The sequence below is a fragment of the Camelus dromedarius genome, chromosome 23 (assembly GCF_036321535.1).
Source record: "Camelus dromedarius isolate mCamDro1 chromosome 23, mCamDro1.pat, whole genome shotgun sequence".
NCBI lineage: Eukaryota > Metazoa > Chordata > Mammalia > Artiodactyla > Camelidae > Camelus > Camelus dromedarius.
This window is the reverse complement of record NC_087458.1, coordinates 27,880,763-27,902,806: the sequence shown is the minus strand read 5'-3', so window position 1 is coordinate 27,902,806 and position 22,044 is coordinate 27,880,763. Positions and strand designations below refer to the sequence as shown.

The window sequence follows — 22,044 nt, the reverse complement described above, 5'->3', positions numbered from 1 at the left end:
CAAGGACGTGGGGACTGATGATCTGGTGTCACTCTCCCCACTAACCGGTGAGCCCCTGAGGCAGGAACAGTCTTTTATCTCTGTGTCCATAGAGCTTAGTCCAAACTCTACACAGAACAGCAGCTCAATCAGTGCTTCCTAAATTCATTAATGGAGCAGGAAACTGAGTTCTGACCTCGGCTGCTTCTCTCAGTTGCTGGGCGATCTCCTCATGAGATGGTCTTCATTTTGCAGTTGAGCTGTCCTGTCCTGCATCTTCCTCACTTGGTCTCCCGTCCTCAGTCAAGATGGACAACATGTGGGAGACTGACTTTTATCTCTGCGACCCAGCAGAAACATGGAGGTCAACCCTCATCCCCTTAACAGAGAGGAAGTTAAGACCAGCGGTGCCCTCACTGGCCAGCAGCCGAGCAGCTGTCGCCCCGTATAATCTGCACGGGAGCCCTGACAGGGAGGCCAGGTCCTCCCTCCCCTTCCCCCTCGCAGGCATCCTCCAAGCCTGCACCGCGATCTCACCCCACCGCTGCCGTCCGGCTCCCAGCCGTCTAACTGATTACTCCAGGAACAGGGCATTTCTAGAAAGTGGTCACACTTATTTATCATGATGGTCCAACAGAGCATACGTTTTTAGAGTAAGACCCGAAATTCATTTTTTAAACTAGTCTACCCAAATACAGCAGAGGTTACCTGACCCTTTTTGTGTGTATTTGTTTAGATCATTTGAAAGCTTTTAAAGAAGACTGTGTGGTGTTTATAGACGAAGGTTTTCCACAAAGAACACAACTTAAACAATCAAATGAATCCACAAGCATGTAAGAGGTGACAGGCAGGGCTCTTTCTTCCTGCTGTGCAAGCACGCCTTCCTCTCTCGTTCTCAGAGCCGAGTACATGGAGCATTACGAGTCCAGAGACTTGAAAGCCTTCTCCGCAGAACCGCTGCTCATCTACCCGACACACTACACAGGCCAGCCGGGGTATCTGAGCGACACGGAGACCTCCACCATCTGGGACAATGAGACGGTGGCCACTGACTGGGACAGGACACATGCCTGGAAGTCCCGGAAGCAAGCTCACATCCCCCGCGGTGGCAAGAACACAGAGGCCCTGCCACCACCAACCTCCCTGGACACTGTGCCTTCAAAAGATGAGCTATGAATTCTCCACGGGGGCTTCACCACCCTTTGGTTTTCCTAATGGGCTATTCATCCGGGTTTGCTCCAGTTTCTTTTTAGTGTCATGATGGCCATCTAACCAGAGCGGTCTAATGGTCCAAATTAATATATTTCTGACAGGGGAGGAGACTAGGGAAACGAAACCCGAATTCCCTAGGGTGACTGGAAAATAGGCTTTATGGCAACTGTTAAGATGAACTTCAGTCCAGTCGCCTTGCCCTTCAGCTCATCACCCATGTGACACTGGCTCCCACATCAAGGTCGAACAGTATGGCTTGGACTTGTCCGAAGGAAAGGCCGTCCCCACGCTGTCACGTCAGTAAATGGGTAGACCGGGCGGCCAAGCCAGCGGGACCGCATCTGGCCTGCTGGGCGCGTTTTATGTCCTAGATGTGACCTTGAAAACTTGAATACGTTCCAAGTTTGGGTGGCTGGGCGGGGAATCAGATCACTTAAAATCAATTTAATTGGGCTTTTTCTTTAAAGGCACTGGTCATGAGCCTCCCTGCGAAGCGAGCTTTGCATCTTAGTCCTCCTTATCCGACAGGGATGGGCATTTGGGTCTGTCTGAGACGTGGCCTTTGACTCTCGTGGCAGTTGAAGCTCAAAGAGGTGTCCCGTTTGCCATGTGGATATAGTTTGGTAGATACTTGAGGGTTTGTGTAGATATTTGAGGAAAACCCTCCAACTTTGGCCTTCTTTATTGTGGTCACTTGGGTGGGGGTGCTCTATTTATGAAGATAAATTTAATATATAAGGGGTTAGGGCTGGTGTGTGGCTCCTGTCCCAGGGGGTCACGTGCCGTAGGTCAGACTCTCCCTTCCACCTGAGCCTGGGGATGAATTGCAGGTGTGAGTTTTATGAGTCACTGTTAAGAGGCAGAGCACATTTTTAGGCCAGCAGCTGTCCTTGCCTGGGATTTTCATTCTATTTTGAATTATTTATTTTACAAAATGTAGGGGAAATGTTTGCAGGAAGAGGCAGCGAAACAGGTGTGCCAAGCTTTCACCGCCCCCTGGGGAGGGGTCAGTGTGGACATCCTGGGTCGGGTCGGGGATCTGGTGTGGACACCCTGGGTCGGGGATCTGGTGTGGACACCCTGGGTCGGGGATCTGGTTCTCCTGCGTCTCCCAGCCTGACTCTCACAGGGAGGCCTGCTGAGTGGGAGAGTCTGACCTTCCGGAAACAAACGAGTCTCCGTTGCAGGTGCGAGAACTTGGTTAGAAACAACGGGCTGATCAACTGATGGAAGCCGACAGCCAGGGAAGCCCTGGGAGGCAGGAGCCCGGGCAGACCGCCTCTCTGCTTTGCTTCTAAGTGGATTTCATGTAAAACGCAGAGCTGGATGGCATCATCTCTTTTACCTCTTCAGCTCCGCCATCTGCGATCTTTGGATGTCTCACGATGATTTTTGGTTTATGTTCTCGTGCCCACAAGCAGTAACACTTGGCCTGCAGAAACCCCCTCCCCGGGCACCCCATCCACACACGCTCCTCTCTCGGTGTCCTTGGTGTCGGGCTTTGCAGGGCCAGCAACCTGAGCTTCATGCTTTGGGGCAGCGCCCACCGTGGCCTTGCTGGTGGTACCAAGCTGACTGCCCCCCGGGCAGGGCCCCCGGCTGCAGGGCAAGCGGGCAGCGTCCTCCCACAGAACACCGGCCCCGACCTTCGCTGTTCCCTTGTGGCTGGTTCTTCTGCGCTGACCAATGAGCCAGCAGGCTGAGGAAGGTGATCTCGGCCGACTCTGATTTTTACTGCTTCGACAAAGCCGGCAGAGCTTGGCTCTTTTTTTTCCCCCTAGAGAAACAGAAAGACCATCTGGGGAGCTAGCGAAACCCCCAGGCAATTGCTGAGGCGTCCTTGGGTATTTCGTACTTCGTTTGCGTATTTGACTGTGTGCAAGTGTGTGTGCATTTCATGATTTTTTAACGGGGTGGGCGGAGGCTGAGGCACTGGGAGTGAAGGAGGGTTGAATTGATTTTTGTGTGGCGTTGTTTAATAGAGAACATTAGTGTGGTTTTGTTTTTTTTTCTTTTTCCCTATCAGCTGGTCTGGTGGGTTTATAAATTCTCATTCTTAAAAGACGTTGTTCATAAAATCTAGAACTTTAGCTTAGGACTGTTCTACTGTGAATAAAGTTCTGGCTCTGTCAGCCCTGGGTGCTTCTCTCCACTCAGGTCTAGAATCCCATGCAGTGTTCTTCTGTTGTGAGCGTTGTGAACTGCAGGCCCAGCATTTCTTTCAAAGTCGTCTCTTCAGCACCCCAGGGGTTCCTTGACCTCATTATCCTTCCCGCCTCCCGCCTGAAAGCCTTAAGTCGGGACATTTGACCGTCGCAGTGTCCGAGGAGGACTCTGCCTCCAGCCACGGCACCTGCTGTTGGCCTCTGGAGATTAGACCCCGTCTGGACCCCCGCTATCTGGCTCCCTCTCTGTATCTTGAGATCCAAGGTGGGATTTCTGGACGGATGACCCTGACGTCAGCAGTGCCGGTGCTGCTGAGTGTGGACTGAGTGTCCATGACACGCAGAGGACATGTTGCTTGGGCCTCGCTTGGTTCCCGGGGCCCTGCTGCAGGAACTCTGGAAGACAAGACAGAGCCGGCATCCCAGCGTCCTATACAGTCTGTCACGCTGTGTCCTGTCAGGGTGGGGACGTGGTAAACGACTTGCCTTCTAGAGCTCTTTGTGAAAAATTAAAAAAAAAGAAAGTGCAACACTGTGATGGTCCCTTGGTTCCTCCGACGCTGATCAGCAACCAGCACTGCTGGAGTTCCCAGGTCTGCACTGGACCAAGGATGTGGGAGGCCAGAGACAACCGTCATGCTGTGCAGCCCCCACGGCAAGAGAGGGTGGCCGCCGGCCTTCCTGTGCAGTGAGGGGTGCTTTAGATTGCTGGAGAGAAGTGGGGAAGCAAAAAGGGGTCTAGGCTACAGACAGACAGGAGTCCCAGTGGGAGAGGGCGGGGGAGGGAGGGTGCATCTTGCGTCTCTGCGTTATTGGTCAGCCTGTCCATTCATCAAAAGACACTGGGATGCTGGTCTAAGGCCAAAGGGCTTTGTCTTGGGGCAAAAAAAAGAGAACCCATGTTGGCCTCAGTAATGCCTTGAATTTCAGATCAAGCTCCCCCCAAACCTCAAAAACCAGGTGTCAGCCCTGCCTTGTTTCAGGTCTTGTGCGGGGCGCTGAGGTGCTCAGAGGTCTGGGAAAGACCCCACCTGCTGTGGGGTCTGTGGTCCAGGGAGCCGCCGTGCAGACTGGATGGCTGTCCTACAGACTGAAACACGGGGCCGTAGGACCCCAGGGAACCCGGCCCTGCTGAGGAGGGCCGCCGGGGGCAGCTTTGCGGGGAAGGTGGCGGTCATGTTGGGCTTTGGAGCAAGAATGGGAGTTGAGGAGAGGGAGGGGGGTCGGGCACAGCGGGTGGGAATGCTGTCTGGACATTGGGAAGGTGTGGGACTGAAAGGGCTTCCTGGGGCGGGGTGGGGAGCTGGGCAGGACCGAAGAGTCAGGAGTGTGTTGGAGTTGATGACAGGAAACAATCCTGAGACCTCATAATGATGGCAAGGGAGCGGGCTCCCCTCCCACCCTCCCACCCCGGGCTAGCAGGATGACTGCAGAGGCCACTGTTCCTGGGGGAATTCTAGCTCGGGTGACTCTCCTGACAGATGACGCAGAGATTTCCAATAAGAAGTTGGTGTCGGAAACAAGAAAAAACCCCCTATTCTGCTACACACTTGGGGACCTTTTCCCTTACGGTTGGAACAAATCCCTCGAATCAGTAACTGTAAAAGGAAGGCGGTCTTCCCGAGAGGCTTCTCCAGCGTGCTTTTGAGACATTCTCTCCAAGTAAGTGGTCTCTGACTGACAAGAAACTAATTCACCGAGGAATTAACCAATTACCAAGTCAGTTACCGTGAGGCTGGTCACTTGCTAAGAAAACGGCGTGTCCTGGGTGAGGCGTTCAGAAGGCTCAGCGTGGGCAGCCTCGGAGGTAATCATTCCGTCCACATTCTGTGTTTATTATTTCACCGGGAACCTTCCTCCCCTGGAGATGCTCTGATTAAACGCAGCAGAGGAGAGCCCGGAGGAGAGAGCAGTGACCTGTGAGGGGCCGCCTGCGAGCGGGCGGCTGGCAGCCCCGAGTGGATGCAGGGCGGCTGGGGCAAGGGCAAGAGCATGGCCTGTGGGGACCAGTACGTCATTCTGTTTTTTGTCTTTGCTTGGAAATGGCTGGTTTCAGTATATCGTGTTACAACAGATTACATAAAAAATGGTTTCTCTTCTCACACACACAGATCGAGGGCGATGGCTTGCATTTCAGCACAAAGAGTTTAGGTGAGCTTTCGGGGAGAATTTGACGGAATTATTAGACGAGATCGGGTGTGTTCAGGGTGGTATGGCCGTAGACTGACAGAATTATTAAATACTGAACGGGATTCCCAGGCAAGTGGTGGAATGGCTCCATTAAACTCTGTTGTTGAGCTGGAGAGAGGCTTCCTTTCTGGTCTGCGACTTTGCCTGGAACGGTCTGTCTTCGTCTCCACCCGCAGGTGCACGGTACTGAGACCACCTTAGCTCAGGTCCCTCCCGCCACCCCAGCCAGGCTGCTGGCAGTCCAAAGCCATCCTCCCGTCAGCCCTCAAAAGGGATGGAAAGAATGAAGGGTCATCTCCGAGCACTGGTTTCTCTTTGCTTTTAATTTACTGAGTTTATTTTTCTGCCCCTCCCTGGAGTTTCTTCAGCGTGTCTTCCTCTGGAATGGGTACTTAACCAGATCTCCATGTCGGGACACACAGCCCCTGCTGGTCCCGAGGCGGCTCCTCTGCATGCTTCCGCTCTGGGGGAGGCTGGACAGAACCTGGGCTCTTGGTCGTCGGGGAACTTGATTTTCAGGATACCGGGCAGCCCTCTCTCTCCGTTCTTCAGAGCAGCTTAGGAAATAACTCGTGCCAAGGTGTCCTCTCCTGAGGGGAATCAGCAGTTTGGGGAAGACCCCCAGACGAGTTGAAATGTCCGTGCTGACGGTGTGGTCGGAAGGGTTTTAACTTTTTTACGATGCCAGCATGAATTGTGAAGACTTGAAGGGGTATCACTGTTCAGGATGGACCCAGGGAGGAAGCCATGCCCACAGCTGAGCGGGGAGGGGGCAGCTGAGGGGTGCAGGCCACGGGGAATTAGTAGGGAGAGGAGAGAGGTGGCTTCCAGGGCACAGCACACGGATGCGAGTCCAGGAGCAAGGGCAGGGGGTAAGAAAATAGATTCAGGCCCAACAGTGGAGAAGTGAGGTCAGTGCATAGATCAGAAGGGAGGGACCCAGAGGGGAAAAAAATAGTAGAAGGGAGGCTTGGAACGGAAGGGACAACCCTGGTCCCTAAAGTGACTATTTTATCCTTGCAAACCTGCCACGATGGGAGAGGCTAAGGTGGAAGGGCGCCGAACAGCCTGCTAAGGAACAGCTGGGCTGTCCAGCGCCCCCAGTGTCTGGAACAGCAGCAACTCACAGTCCTGCATGTGAGTCCTCCCAGGACAGAGCGAGAGTCGGAGCGGAGAGCCCCATCCTGCCAGGAAGGATCCAGGTCCAGGTGGACCCAGGAGCGGGGGCTTGGCTTCTGGTGAGAAAACTGTCCCCCCACAACCGCAGAGGGAACCCGAGAAGGTGGGGACGCTACGGGGAACGGCCGCAGGCTCTGGGCGGGCTGCTCCAGCTCAGGGCTGCGCCCCGGGGGGCCCGCAGCTCCCTTCCAAGCCTGTCCAGTGTGGGCCCCGTGCAGCCGCAGCCCCGCCAGGAGGCGCTGTGGTCAGGGCCACGCTGGGCCCACGCGCCCCTCTCGGTGGGCCTCTGGGCCACGGCTGTGGAGCGAGCGGAGCCCTGGCTGTCCTCCAACTCCGTGAGTCAGTCCTTCCCCAGAGCAGCAGCAGCGCGACTTTCCCAGGGTTGCTGTTCAAGCGCCTGAAGTCCCGCCTCCGAGGGGTCCCGTCCCCCCTGCAGCCGCTCAGCGGGGAGGGAAGCTGGACTCCCTCCTCCCAGGCCAGGAGCATCCCAGCAACGGCAGCGGCAAACTTGCACAGGGAGCGCAGGGCGGGGCTGCTCCCTTCACCTGGGCTGTGTCATCTCCTACCACGTGAACCTCAGAAGGTGGGAACAGTGATTGATCCTCACTTTTTAGACGGGGCAACAGCTAGATGTAATGACTTGCCTAAGACAGTAAGTGGCCTGGGAGCCAGAACCAGGCAGGCAGATCCCGCCCACACCTACCTGCATCCACGCAGAGCTGCTGGGGAGTCTGTCCCGTTTCTTGTCCTCTGATAGCTAATGTTTCCATCCGTCTCCCGCTTCCTTTTCACACACACAATCTGATATATGAATAAGCTTGCAACTCTAACCCTTTTGTTTACGTCTCACCTATGAAATCTCATACACTGATTTTTTTTCAGCTGAGCAGCCTGATTCCCTGACATTTTGCTGGAGGCTTGGATGTCAAATATCGTATAGACAATGATCCGAAGTGGGCGTCTGGGGGCGAGGTGACAGTCTCAGAGTGCTTCTCCCAGTTTGAAACTGGTGCCTTGTTATTTTTATTGAAGGCTGGAGCAATCCAGAAACAGTTTAAACCACTCACTGTCTTTTCTTTTTTTCAACTTGATTTACCAGTAGCCTCTGTGTAAGAGATTGGCACTACAGCACAAAATGTTGCTTTGGGGTGAAACAGAGGTGGGAATAAAAATGATTTCTCCTGAGAAGCGTGTGACAAAGTTCTTGGTACTGATAACTCAGTAGAGAGAGGCCAAGCCAGGTGGGCTCACGCCTCAGTCACGTCCACTCCTTTAAACTCGCTCGCATCCTGCTTTCCATCCACCCGACCCCAGGCCGGCTGCGTCATGGAGTTCTCCTAGCTGGGCGCCGAGTCACAGTGTAACACTGATCCTTAAGGCCCGTCTCCCCAGAATGACGCTCAGGATAAGAAGCCACAGTGCTTCCTCCAGCAGGAGAGCTGTCCTTGGAAACTTTAAAGAATTGACCAGATGCCCATTGTGTAAATTCACACAATTGGACGCCTGGGGATCGGCACCAGACCCCAGGCATTCTCTTCAGCCCCAGGAGGCTGTGTATGTGTCAGGAAAGCCCAGCCCAGCGTGACACCCTCACGGTGGGGTTTGGTAGCTCAGAGCCCAGCCCTCACCTGTGGCAGCTAAACTGCTCTGCCACAGGCTGGGGATCTGTCACATGAGGGGGGTCGACTACATGATTTGTAAGATGCCTTCCAACTCTGAGGAATCCCTGTGTATTTAACTTTTCTTACAACTGTCAAATAAATGAATTACTTAAACACAGTCTTCTGGGTAGAGATGTTGAGAATCCACAGCAAATGGTGGTTTTTCAATTTGGAGTCTAAGATAACTAAACCTGCCTGGTTTCTGTTTGATTGCACGGCTTGTGTGTAAACACTTTCAATTTCCTAGATTTTTAAAAAAACTTGACCTACATCTACATCTGTAAAGCAGCTTGTAGTTTAGTCAAAGCGGGGACCACATTAGAAGCATATAAATTGGTGGTGACCACATGTTAAAAATTAAAAATTAGATTCTGTAAGGCTAACCTGAACCCAAATTAAATTACTCTCTGGTATGTTCTCCTCCTTTGAGCATCTCTTCCGTCAACCCTTCCTGTGCTCTGTGCAGCCCCTGTCTCGGTCCTCGCTGCCAACTCTTCCTAACACCATGTGACTGTGGGGATGCGAGCAAGGCCAGCACTCTAGTGAGAAGACAGAACTCCTCTGTGCAGAGACGGAGGTGCACGTCCACTCCAGGGGTCCCCTGCGCTGAGGGCGGGGCCGAGGACTGGCCAACGGGCTGGGAATGGAAGTGACAGGTCACTCGAATCTAAGTCAGTCAGGAGCATCTGTGGGTTCTCTCTCCCAACATTGTGGCTTGAAGGAAAAAAATCTGAGATGGCAGAGCCACTAAGGAGTGCTGCCTGACGTGCACGACTTGCGACCTGGTGAAAAGCAAAATGGCAAGTTACTGGGATTCCATGGTTTGTTACTTCAGCCTAGCCTAATGCACCCCTTCCGGAAGTTTCACTGTAACGGAGACCCGAAGGGAAACAGCCATGCAAACCACAATGGCGACCCCTTCTCACAGGGGAACCGTGGAAACCGCCAGGTGTAACTGGCGGCATTGCAGCGGCTCTGTCCAAAAGGGGACTGGCGTCAGGGAAGCTTCTCGACACCACTGAAACCAGGACATGGAACAGTACTGTGCCTCTCAGTGGCCCTGCGCTGCAAATCTGAAGTCTCCAAAGAAGGACATTTTAAGGCACTCTTCCTTCAGGCAAAGTCACCAAGCTCAATTTCTGGAGAAAGGCAAAACAAGGAAAACCATTGTCTCAAATGACCTTACAAATAGTCACCTAGTGCCAAAGATAGAAATCCCTCTTTCCTGCCCATATTACCAATTATTAAAATACCTACTTGGCTCTCTCCAAAATCCCCATGGGCCCAGAAAATTTGATAATTTGCCTCCATTTAGGAATGCATTTTTTTGGCAGTAATATAATGGAATGACAGCGCGCATCTGTTGAGGGAAGCTGGCCTCAGTCCGACCGCCTTTTGGGAAGCCCTTCTCTCCTCCCCCAACCCCAAACCCCCGGCGTCCAGAGCACTGTGGATGGTTTCAAGAATTATGCAGATGGTCACAAATGGAGACTCAGGAAAAGGCTGTCAGAAGCAAGGCAAAGTACGCCCTGGGAGCTGAACTCTTAAGTTTGACTTTATCTGAAGTGTCCCCAACCACACGGCTGCTAAGAACAGCTCCAGCAAGGCGTCACCTCTGATGGCCGTTCCCTGTGACGTCACTCTCTCCCCTGCATGCACAGGACGCTTGCCAGTGGAGAGGCGCCCTCCTAACGCTGCCGCTGGCTCTCCCTCTGCTCCCCACAGCCGAGCCAGAGTGGGCCTCCAGAACGCTCACTGACACATCCGGAACCCGGATCCACCAGATTCACACTCCAGACCCCTCGGGGCCTGGCAGCACATGCCAACCAAGACCCAGACCAGTTTATTAATTTAACCAGAAGGTAAACAGATGATGGAGACAGACAAGCGTGTGAGCAGGTAAAAGCATGACCTGGCTGGCCCCCAGGAGACAAACTTAAGACAATTAAAGTGGCATTAAATAAATGATGCTATGTTTTTATCTACTTGGAATTTCCATTGTCTTTAAAAAAGGAAAAATACATATATATTTTACATTGCAGCGTATAAGTCTGGATTCTACATATACAGTATAAATACATGTGGCAAGCACACGGGAACAACATGTATGTCTTGGTAGCCACACCCTAAACAGGCTGATGGGTCCACATTTCTTTTTTGACTTTCAAACCAAGAAATTCAGGCTGAGGCTACGTTTACTTCAATCTCTGTGATGTATAGCACCCTGGCCATCTCTTTTCCAAGAACCAAAGCGCAATTCGGACCAAGCCTCACGAGTGGAAAAAGTGCTTTTCAACTTAGTTGAAACCAGTCGATCTTCACGACGCACAGTCTGATCTAGGAAGACCTAAGAGAAACCTGAGGCCTTCCTGGCTCACTCTCGCCCTTTGGCCCACTGACACAAATCTCTGACTTTCCCTGGTGTTTCTAGCAGACTTCGTATGGCTATTTACGCAACACAAATCTCCCCTAACCTTTGGGAGCTGTCTTACAGGACGGGGGAAAGAAAGCTCCACATTACAATCTGCACGTCATATCTGGGTTCGTTCTTTATTTTTGGAATAAAAACTGGTATTCTGAGAATTTTTTCTTAAAAAGGACAACATTCTGAAAGTGCTTGTTACACACGTCAACATCCCGCACGTATGGCTTTGTAGTTCAAACCCCAGCACAGCTCAGATTCGGAAGGGAGAGGGTGATGGTGTAACTCGAGACCGAAGTGTCACTTAACAATGACACCGTGACACCCAGCATGGGAACCTGAAAACAAAAGTTACGGGTTCCATCTGGAAGAATGTACCTCTTTAGGAATGATCTGGATAAGCCACGGAGCCCCACTCCTCTCCCTGCGACCAGGCACAGGAATGCCATCGAGGTGAACGAGCACAGACAGGGCCCTGCTGTCGGCAGGGAGCGTCTGCCCAGGGGCTACTGACGCAGCAAATCGCCGTTCAGACACACCGCACAGGCTCATGTGATCAGAGTCAACTGCAGTACAAATGTCTACACCTGAGGAACAGATTGCACATAATACAGAGGGCCTGCAATGCAGATGGCAAGAGACTGCAGACGTGGTGTCACATGCAAAGGGCCATCGGAGAAGACAGTGGGGTAGTGGCATTCTGCGGCAGCCCAGAGTCCGGGTGAGTCACCGTTCTTGTGCGCTGTCTTTTCTGGCTGATTGGTTACCAAAGAACATGGCTGTCTGTGCAATAATGATGGTGATAATGCTATTTAAGGGGAGAAACGCAGTGCGGTGGCCAGAGATCAAGATGGGCTCGCGCTGCCTCCAGAGGCGTCAGGACGGCTGGCCCGGCGGGTCACGGGCCTCCGCAGCTGCCCCTCGCCCTCCCTGGGGGGGCAGACAGTGGCCGACGCGAGCACAGGTCACAAGCCACTGGCTCATAGAAACCCTTTCTGCAGCGGCCTTTCGTCCAGCCCATGGCAGCTCCCGCCTCTGTGGCTGCTCTTGTCTGGTGGCACATGACTGAGAAAGTAACCCTCCCCCTTTACAAAAATAGCTTGGACTTCTTGTAACACAGGCACAAAGGACACGCTGTACTCCTGGGGTTGATTCCATTTACTTGGAAGGTATGAGACTAGGGTTCTCAGTTTCTTCTATTTCCCTGTAAAAAGTGACCTCGACTTCCCAGGCCATTGTGCAAATTTGGTTTTCCATTGTCCAGAACCTCCCATAAGCCCCTCATATTTATATATCTATATATACACATACCTACCAAATATGTGTACATACCTATATATTTATAAACATGGATAATTCTGCATTTCAGTCAAACAAGTCAACGAGAATCAGCGAATCGTTCATCCTTCTCATTCACATTCGTCTCCGATTTCCCCACGGTGCCTCTCAAGAATGCCCTGCACACCAGAGGTTCTCAGTAAATATCTGTTGACTTCACCAACGATCCGCTAACGCTGGGTGGCAGCTGCGACCACCACGGCCTGACCTCGGCCCCGCGCCGCCCTCGGCGAGGAAGCGGCGCTCGGCGCCTCCGTTCAGAGGGTGATCTTGCTGTGCCGGCTGCCCCAGCAGCCCCGCCTCGCTGTCCTGGGCAACGTCAGGCTGGTCCGGCTGCGCAGCTTCACTCGCTCCTCCACAGAGTTCTTTTTGCGTAAAATGAAGTCGAAGTTCACTTGGCTGTTCATGGCGTAGAAGACGTTCGCCGAGTCTGGGATCACGAGTTCTAAACAAAAAAAAAAGATAAGGAAAGAGGAGGTGGTCGGCTTGTGCGGCTTGTGCGGGACGGCCCAGCCCTGAGCGCGGCGGGTGGGAGCTGCGGCCAGGCGCACGGCTGGGTCTAGGGCCCTCTGCCCCTGGGACGGGAACGGAGCCAGACAGAGACCACCCCTCGCTCCCCCCAGATCCTAGTCCCGGTTTGAAAAACCTAAGTGTGAATACAATACAATCTTAGAAATTCAAGCCACGGACTGAATGTCCAAATGCAGACTGTTTTAGCGAGAACGAAGCAGGCACGAAACGGGCCGAGAGAAGTGAGGCGACACTCCCAGGACACAGCCGTAGGTGGCAGCCCTGGGGCCAGAGCCCAGTTTCCTTCCTCTGGGCTCCATTTTCTACTCTGCTATGAAGGTTTTCTCACCACCTAAGTGAATCCAATGATGCAGGGAAAAGGCAGAAAGTCTACAGCTCTTTCCAGAACCCTCTACTTGGAATATCAAAATATTTTTTAAGTTAACCCCAAATTAAACCAGTAATTACACCATACGAGGCCTTGCTCCACCAAGAGCTTACACTTGAATATAAACAAGACAGTGAGGATCTGTAACATTTAAACTGTCGTCGGCTTCAACGGCTCCCATCGAGGCAGCTGCAATTCCTGGACAAGGGTTACTCCAAGTATAATATGAACTTACTGAATAAAGCGACTTATATTCATTTGTATTTTTAAAAGAAGGTCTATATACTACTTAGCACTCAGAGGTAATGGGTACCTAAAAACACAAACAAGAAATAAAGAAAATAAAACCACAAGCCTGGCTCTGCGGCAGTGGAGGGAGGGAGGGAACCGGCGGAGGCACCTGACTGCGGAACTGGTTAAGTCAACCAAGTCAGCTTCATGAAACACAGATTCTACAGCGAGACTGGTGCAGTCAGGTCCTAAGTGACTCTGGTGCATTTTGCACAAATGTTCCTTGAAGAAGAACTCTGTTAAAGTGTCCCCAGCCTCCTGCCCACACACTCCCGGCTCAGCAGCTGCTCACTCCCAGCTGCGTATCAGTTAGCACACCTCCTCTCGGGCACGTTATTTCCTGTCGCACTCGCCCCACGATGCACGGGGAGCCGGCAGGGTGTTGTCTCAGTTTAACCAAGGACCCAGGCCCGGGGAGGTCAGGCGGCCCACCTGATGGACACCACACAGCTGGTGGACGCGGCTGGGCCCCGGCCACACTTTGGGGCTCCTGCATCTTCAGACCCATCGGCCCCACCTTAGCGCTGGTTTGTAGGCAAGATGATAAAACTCAGGAGCCCACTCTTTACGCTCAGCCTTTCAACAGTAACTACATTAAACAAACATCTTACAGCTGAGAAAGGTTTGTCCCCCACCCAGGTCGGGCTCAGCTGGGTCAGGGAGAAAACTTCCGAGAGGGAGTTGGTTGAAAAAGAATCTTCTCAGAGGCCATCGCTTTTCAGCTCTAGGAAATCACTGCTCTGTGCTTTCAGCTCCCTCCTCTGGGCCCAAGTTACAGCCCCGGGTGACCTGTGGGTCAGATGGCGCGTGAACAGCCACTTCCTTCCCACACGCCCAGCTTGTGTGAGGTGTGTCCACTGCAGGGGGGCCGCCCGTGGGTCAGCCCTACATTAGGACCCTCGCACTGGCCAGTGTTGGGTCTGTCAGTAGACAGGGTTGGCCTCAGTCAACAGTATTTGCTGCTCCTTTTGCACGTGGAAAAGAGACTTACTCTGACTGAGTCACTTTCCATGATGACACAGCACAGACGGGTCACCAACCAGCATGCCTGCTCCGCTCACCAAATGTAACCCCAGTTCAGGGTAGCAAGTAGATACGATCAGGGTGATTCTTTGCCCAGAGTTTTCATTTAAAAAAAAAAAAATCTTTAAATAATGGATTCCTAGCAAAGTGAAGCATTTCACAGCTCACCAGTTCTTTGCCTCAGTAAGTATGAGGCAACCTCACAAAAGAACCCCTTCAAATTCTGGTGTTAGAAGCTTTCGCTGCACTAAGATGGATCGTGAATAAGGCCAAACTGTCATAAATGGTTAACCAAGACCACATGAAATTATCACAGGACCTGCTACATTTCAGGATCGCACGCAGCCTAGACACACATCATGGGGTAAAGGAGGTGCGTGCCCATCTGCAAAGACCCAGCAGCGCCCGCTGACCCCCCACCTCCTGACTCAGGGAGGGACCTCTTCCTCCAAGAACGCTCGACAAGGGAAGTTTACAAAGAAGCGGAGGAGGGATGTGCAACAAAATTGCAGGAAAAAAACCCCAAGGGTTGTTGGGGGTCAACTGAGATGCTTAATTCTACAAGTGAGGGCATGGCATGGGCCCCCACACAACTCCACCCTTGCCCAAATGAAAACCCTGACTTGGTTCCATTTGAAAAAGACACTGTAGCCATTTTCGGTCTTCTGACACAGGGGCAGCCCGCCCAGAGAGGACGCACCCACCTTTGTCCTCTGAGATGGCCTGCACCAGCTCGTACTCCTCCGCGGGGTCCGCGTCCAGGTTATGCTTCATCATGGCCCTCTGGATCACGGCCGGAGTCTTGTCCTGGCTCGTCAGCTGGAAAGACAGTGGCAAGGCTGGTAAAGTGCTTAGCTTCACGTTTCCTGGAAGAGTTTTCCTGACCTTATTCTTACAGTCCTGTGTCTTTCCAGGGGAAACGGCCCAGTGGAATGAGAGCCAACCAAGAGCCGATACTCCTGGGTTCTAGTCTTGGCTCCACCCTCAGAGGCCAAAAGACGATGGTCGCCCATTCTCTCAGAGCCACAGTGTCTTCCCCCATAGAAACAGAGAGACTGAGTGCCTTGCCATCTCCCCACACGGGTTGAGGTTCCGATGGAAAACTATATAGGAGGGTGTTGTGAGAACTGTACCACGTTCTCAGTCCTGGGCCAAAGCCCGCCCCAACCTGTCAAGCTCCTGCTGTGGCCCTGGTCCAGCACCTGGGGGTCAGGAATGGCCGCGGCCCTACAGGCCGACCATTTCCAACAGCACAAGGGAACCCGGGACCCAGGAACCCCACCCCTAGGAATTCACCAGGAGAAATGAAAACGCAGGTCCACACGAGGACTCGTCCACAGGTGTTCACAGCACATTGATTCCCAACAGCCCCACCTGGAACCAACACTGGCTCTCCATCCACGAGGGAACAGGGAGGATAAAGACACCGCAGTGCAATCATGACAGGGCGCGGCCCGGGGGGTGCCGGGAACGGAGAACCGAAACAGGCAGCCACGTGGGGCATCTCACCAACGCCACGTTGAGCCAGAGACACCAGACACTAAAGATTGCGGGTCTGTTCTTTCAAAAGCAGGCCGGATTAACCTGTGCTGTTAGGAGACTGAGTTCAGCTAAGCTTATCTTCAACTGAGGTAAAAGCAGGACTGACTGGAAGGGGCACAAGGGGATTTGCAGAGGGGGATGGAAAACGCTCTTTATCCAGACTGGGGGTGGTGGCGACACAGATACACATACGTAGCTACATATGTACATATGGGTATGGGTGTAGTTCTTAGAACCCAAGGAACTGAACACTTAAGGTCTACACAGGTAACTTCAATCAAAATGAGCTAAGTGTTGACAAAGAATAAATCTAACATTTTTTATAAAGTGCGAGTAAAGCCTCGTCTCGCTCATTACCCCCTTCATCCCTGCCCATCACCAGCCATTTTCAGGGTGTTCAGAGCAACAGGAAAAGGGGGCTGACTCAGGTACCAGCCCTCGGGTGATTATTCTTACTTAAAGACACAAGCTGTTCTCACCAGGAGGTGAGAGGAAAGACAGCCAAAAAGAAGAAGAAGAAGAAATCTAATTTCCTCCAAGGAACTGTCATTTTGAGCCTGAGGGTGTCAGGCCCGCATGCCTCCCCCTGGTCTGGGGCAGCGGCTGTATCTGTGAGTCAATAAACGATACGCGTTACAACGGGCGCCTCTGTCAGCAGCAAAGACCTGGCTCCGGTGTCTATTACCAAAACACCTGGCACATCCTTATATAAGGGAGAGGTGGATGAACAGAACATCCTAAAGGAGGAAAGATGGTTTTTGATAGTCTAAAGGAAGTGCTCCCACCGCTAGATCAAACTGGACTAGGAGCTTAAAGCTAGAGGGAAAAGGCCACCGCCTGGGGGATGGTTGTTGGGTCAAGGTGGTCAGTGTTAAGATGTCACCTTTAAACCTGCTTACGGAGAAAGCCAGGCTACGCGTAGTTTCTTTAACTTAACTCAAACCTCCCTAGGTATGTGCAAACAAGGATGGGATGGCCAGGGACTCTTGAGTGTTTGTTACTTTGTACTTTTGAAGCTGCTGGGAGGGCCTGATGATCAGAGAGCACTCACAGCTCAGCCAGGCAGCCCTGCGCTGATGGGCTGAACCAGCGCTGCCCCGCAGATGCGTAAACGTGAGCCTCATTTGTTACTGTAAACATCTAGTAGCCACTTCTAAAACCTTTTTCAAAAGGGAAGTTGATACATCCAAAACATTCCTTCAGCATACAATCAATACAAGAATCATCAATTTCACGTTCTTCTGTTGCTGTTGTCAATATTTGAAACCTCGTGTGTATCTTGCGCTCAAAGCCCAGCTCAGTGTGGACCTTTTGCACTTCAAATGCGTAACCACCACACCGTGGCTGGGGGCTACGCTCCTGAATGAAGCGTGGATGTCACCTTCAGGCACCTTAAATAGGAACGCAAAACACCTGACCTGACCCGAGGTTACTTTTCTAACGCTACAGGCTAGGCCTGTTTTTGAAGGATGAGACTCCAGCAGGATGCCTGGGGTGGTTTTTCTGTTTTGCTTTTTGGGGGTATTTTGTTTTTTTTTTTTGGCTCAGCATGCTGTTTTAGAGATGCACCCCCTGGGTCCTGCCTCGGCCCACCGTCACTCCCTGCATGACCACATCTACCGCATCCACTGGGTGGTGGGGGTCGGGGGGCTGGATGACTCCCAGCATCCGACCCCAGCACCAGCCTCACGCCAACCTGTGTTTCTGACCATCGACCTGGTGATGCCATCTGGATGTCCTACTGGTGGTACCTCTGATTTAAGTGCACCCAACACTTCCTCCTCCAGTGGTTACATCACACTTGGCAGGACCACCAACCATCCAGCTGCCTGGAAAGCCTTTAGTTCCTCCCTCTTCCACTTCCCCACAACAGTAACCAAAAAGTTGATAACTAAATGGATGGAGACTACAATTCTACCTTATCAAAATCTTTCAAAACTCCGCATTGTCTGCAGTCACATCAGCACCATTCGAACCCTTATCATCTCCTGCCTGGAACATGGTGGCAGCTGCTACCTTCTTCCCCACCTGCAGCCGACCCCCTGCACTCCTGCATCAGTTCTGCACAAGGCCAGTCACTCCTCTAGAGAACAAGTGTCCTCACTACATAAATGCCCTCAATAAGACTCTACTGCCCGCAGGACTAACGCAGATTCCTTCACGTGGGACCCTCAAAACCCAGTCTGACCTCGGAATATTTAGCAGATTTAAAATAATGCTTTATGACTCCCTTTTGATTGTAAGTTCCTCAAAGACAGAAATGTCCCATTCATCTTCCTGTCCCTAAAGTCTGGCCCAATGAATTCTACACTACTATTTCAAAAGTCAAGAATTATTTTGCTGATTCAGTGAATGCTTTAATAAAGCTTTCCTTTAGATATTAAAAGACAGTACCCCCATGTCACTTCTGTCATTCAGAGCTGGGCTTGTAAGCACGTGCCCTCAAAGAAGGCAAGTGAGGAAGATGGCGTGAGATGCAGGATTTTTCTACAAAGGAGAGTCTGCTTTTCAATACGTGATGTCCTACAAAGTAAGTCTCCTCTTGCCATAAACACATCAGACCTCACACACCAGGAGAGGCTCTGCATGTATTTCAAAATATTTTGGGTACTGTGCTCAGAACACACAATCTTTACAAGATGCTCAAAAAGATCAATCTCTTATTTATAAGTATAGTTCCTCATGGACTCAAACCATACGTCCAACTTGATCATCCACTTTACTCGGTCTGATTCCAAACGACCAAAGGGGAAAAATCTGCCACCACGGAGGATGCTGCTAAGAAGGCATGGCAGCTCAGTGACGAACGCAGACGCATAAACCCACAGGAAGATCTGCAAGGAGGCGTGCAGCCGTGGCATCTTCTCTGCAATACTCTTATATAGTCATCCTGAGTGACAGTTTTGAAGAGGGTGACACTGACCTGGATGAGTAAGTTTCAGCAACTTTTAAAATGTAAGAATTATATCCTATACTCACTGATGGCATGCAGATTTTTAAAAAATTTAATTTATTTAATGTCTTTTTTTCCTTCTGTTTTTTAGTCACATCACTTTATTTTTATTTCATTTTGGTGGGGGGGGGGAGGTAATTAGGTTTATTTATTTATTTTTCATTATTATTTTTAATGGAAGTGCTACGGTTTGAAACCAGGACCTCGTGCATGCTTTTAGTAACATCACTTTTTATTTTATTTTTTTAATTTTCTTGGTGGGTGGCAGGTAATCAGGTTTATTTATTTATTTTTCATTATTAGTTTTAATGCAGGTACTGGGGCTTGAAGCCAGGACCTCGTGCATGCTAGGCAGGCGCTCTACCATGAGCTGTACCGAGTCCCCTCCGATCTTTATATAAATGTTACCAGTCTGTAACCCGGGAGACGCGGGCGTTTGCACACGGGACGCGCCTTCGTGCGCAGGGACCCGCGTGCGCAGACGGACGCGGCACGCACTAGCGGGTTGGGGGGGGCGGTCTTACCACGATGCTCTTGTACATGTTGCCGTTGCTGTCCTCCACGCTGATGCGGATTATGCAGGTGTCCTCGTTCTGCTGGTTGTAAACGGGGGGCAGCACGGTGGAGGTAATGGATGTCACGGAGACTGAGCGCTTGTGGACCCTGGGGTTGTTGTTGCAGGACGGCGGGGAGGAGACGGGGTTCGTCACGGACGACACCCCTGAGGAAGCTGTGTCCATGGAGTGGATGGAGGAGCACGATGAGGAGGACTCGGAGAGCTGGAAGGGCAAGCAGAGCCCGGGAGGAAAGGCAGCCGTGAGAGCCCCGGCCGACGGCGCGCTTCGCACGTCTCTCAGCAGAGGCAGATGCTGAGGCTCATAAAGTCAGTCATTTCCCCCTACAACAGCCCAGGGCACACGCGTCTCGTCCCTGGTGTGCGCATCCCCCTGGCAGACGCCTGTCAGTGACCCTACTTGGCCCAAGCACCTGGCATCGGGACGCCAGGTGGGTCTCTCACTTGGGGTTTTAGCTGCTCTGAAGGAGGCTGACCAGCAGGGGGCAGCAGAGACTAGAGGCGACACGGGCTGCGGAAAGACGTGGGCGGCTCTCCAGGCCGGAGGAAAGCCCGGTGCTGCCGCCTTGAGCAGGATAACGACCTGCCCACAGAGATCACTGCTATCCTGACCACGTCACACCCAGATTTTGGAGCAGGAGAGAAATGTCTATATTTTTAGAAGTGTCTAAACTAAGGACCACAGATTACACAGCTCTGCGTGGAACAGGAGCCCAGGAAGGGGCCCCGGGGGTCGCCTGGCCCCACTCCTCCCTTTCTCCTGCGGAGGAACCTGGGGCACCTCCAGCACCAAGCTTCTTGACTCCACGGCTGGGTTCACAGGGCAAGGGCGCCGCCGAGACCCAGCCTGCGGTACGAACACAGGGCAGTGATCACCTCGGGGGCGCTCGGCGCCGTGAGGTTTGTGATGAGCTTTTACAGGTCGGGTCTCATTTTGGCCTCACAGCTACCTCGTGAATCAAGTGCAGAGCATCACAAAGATGAGGGAAATGAGATTCAGGGAAACAGCGACCTGCCCAAGGGAACGCAACCCACGAGAGGCTCCGCCACTGACCACGTTGGCTTCGAGAACCGACTGCGTACGTTTTCATGTTGGGTGTCAAGGATAACTAAGGAGCGAGGCGCTGAAGTTAGTGGGTTTTTCTGACTAACGACAGAGTTCTGATATGTGCAACACCAGTTAGCAAAGAAATGGGGCGCCCCCAACTCACTAGATGGTGTTCTAGGAAAAACCATTAATTGAATCATTTAAAGTAGCAAGTCTTACTATAGAAAACTGTAAGTAATTTCTCAGAATAAGTTAAGCTAAATTATACCATATTAATCCAATAAAATAATCTGGAAGTCCTTTAAAAAATAAATTACTTACTCAATTCTTTCACACCTGTCTACCGTTCCATGGAAACAAAGCATGGAAGTTTAGTTTTCTGGTTATCTGGTTTCCAAGTAAAATGGAGTCTACTTTATTTCCTACGGATTTTTCCCCCTGTGGCATAACTATACGTTGGTTTAATCAGAGCCAGTGGCAACTCTGACGCGCAGGAGTCAAACTGTGGCCCCCATCACAGTGTGGTTTAGTTATACTCCTTAGGTTCCCACGTGAATCAACTTCGTGGCTCAATTTGAGGGCTAACTGGTGGCGGGTAATTTCAGCAGCCTAACTCTGCCTGCAGGTGCCCCACACAGTAGCCGAGAGGGTCCATTTTCCAATTATTGGTTCAATTTTTTTCACCTTCCCTTTCCTCCACATAAACCCATTTTCCTGTTAGATTTTCCATGATTTTAATGACATCCATAACTCAAATGATGCCCTGAACATGCCTGGGTTACAGAAACTCCAAACTAATCACCTGACAAGACCCCAAATTTTTACTGAGAACTTCAGTAGCGAGGAGCAGACGTTAGGTAAATGTTTAAAAGTCGTGATCAGGGGAATGAAGGAAGATGAATGATTACACTTTACTCAAAAGGGCAACCTTGCAATGTAGCCAGTGGGGAGGGCAGGGTGGACGCGGAGGGCCGCAGGGCTGCAGGGTGGGAAGGGACCACTGCCTCCTGGCCCAGCCGTGTGCTGAGCAGAAGTGAGGCCTCTCCAGTTAACATTCAGCACTTCTGCAGCCCAGCAACTACTCACATCCAACTCAATTACTCATTTTTAAACCTATGGAAATTCATGACTCTGAGAGGTTCATCCAAAGAATTAAAGTTCATGACTTGTGCAAGAAATTAAAGAGTCAGTGTGATAAGGGAGGAGACCAAAAGGATGCAGCCGGTTGGGGGGGGGGGGTGCCCAGGACACACACGGGGCTCCAGCACAGTTTTAAAGGGGATGGATGATCTGGGCCATGTGCACGTCCACTGCACCAGCAGATGCAAATGTGATTCCCCCTTCTTCCCGGACAGACGGAAACCCCACAAAGGCGTGGGCGTATCTCAGTTGTCACTGTTGCACAATGTCTGTCATCAGACATGGGGCCTACAGAGCATGAGAACCTGTCAAAAGGTGAATGATGAGACTTTGCTCCAGGATTCTGACAAATTCAATGCTGACTGTCAAGTCACGGGGAATGCTTGCACCCCTTGTTAAGAAGGCACGCTGGAGAGAACAGCCAGTCTG

At 51.8% G+C, this 22,044-nt stretch overlaps 2 protein-coding genes across 6 annotated transcripts in view; one reads left to right on the top strand and one right to left on the bottom strand.

Annotated features, from left to right (window-relative positions):
- Positions 1-5,659, top strand: part of COLGALT2 (collagen beta(1-O)galactosyltransferase 2) — a 126,257-nt gene extending 120,598 nt beyond the window's left edge. For both annotated transcript variants that reach the window (XM_031435604.2, XM_031435603.2), the window contains exon 12: positions 879-5,659. In XM_031435604.2, coding sequence (XP_031291464.1) covers positions 879-1,155 — 277 coding nt within the window. In that variant the 3' untranslated portion in view covers positions 1,156-5,659. The remainder of the gene's footprint in view (positions 1-878) is intronic.
- Positions 5,660-10,917: 5,258 nt separating this feature from the next.
- Positions 10,918-22,044, bottom strand: part of RGL1 (ral guanine nucleotide dissociation stimulator like 1) — a 257,097-nt gene continuing 245,970 nt past the window's right edge. For all 4 annotated transcript variants that reach the window (XM_010988516.3, XM_010988518.3, XM_064478083.1 and 1 more), the window contains 3 exons: positions 19,378-19,632; positions 15,063-15,177; positions 10,918-12,591 (listed from right to left, as the gene is read on the bottom strand). In XM_010988516.3, coding sequence (XP_010986818.2) covers positions 12,404-12,591; positions 15,063-15,177; positions 19,378-19,632 — 558 coding nt within the window. In that variant the 3' untranslated portion in view covers positions 10,918-12,403. The remainder of the gene's footprint in view (positions 12,592-15,062; positions 15,178-19,377; positions 19,633-22,044) is intronic.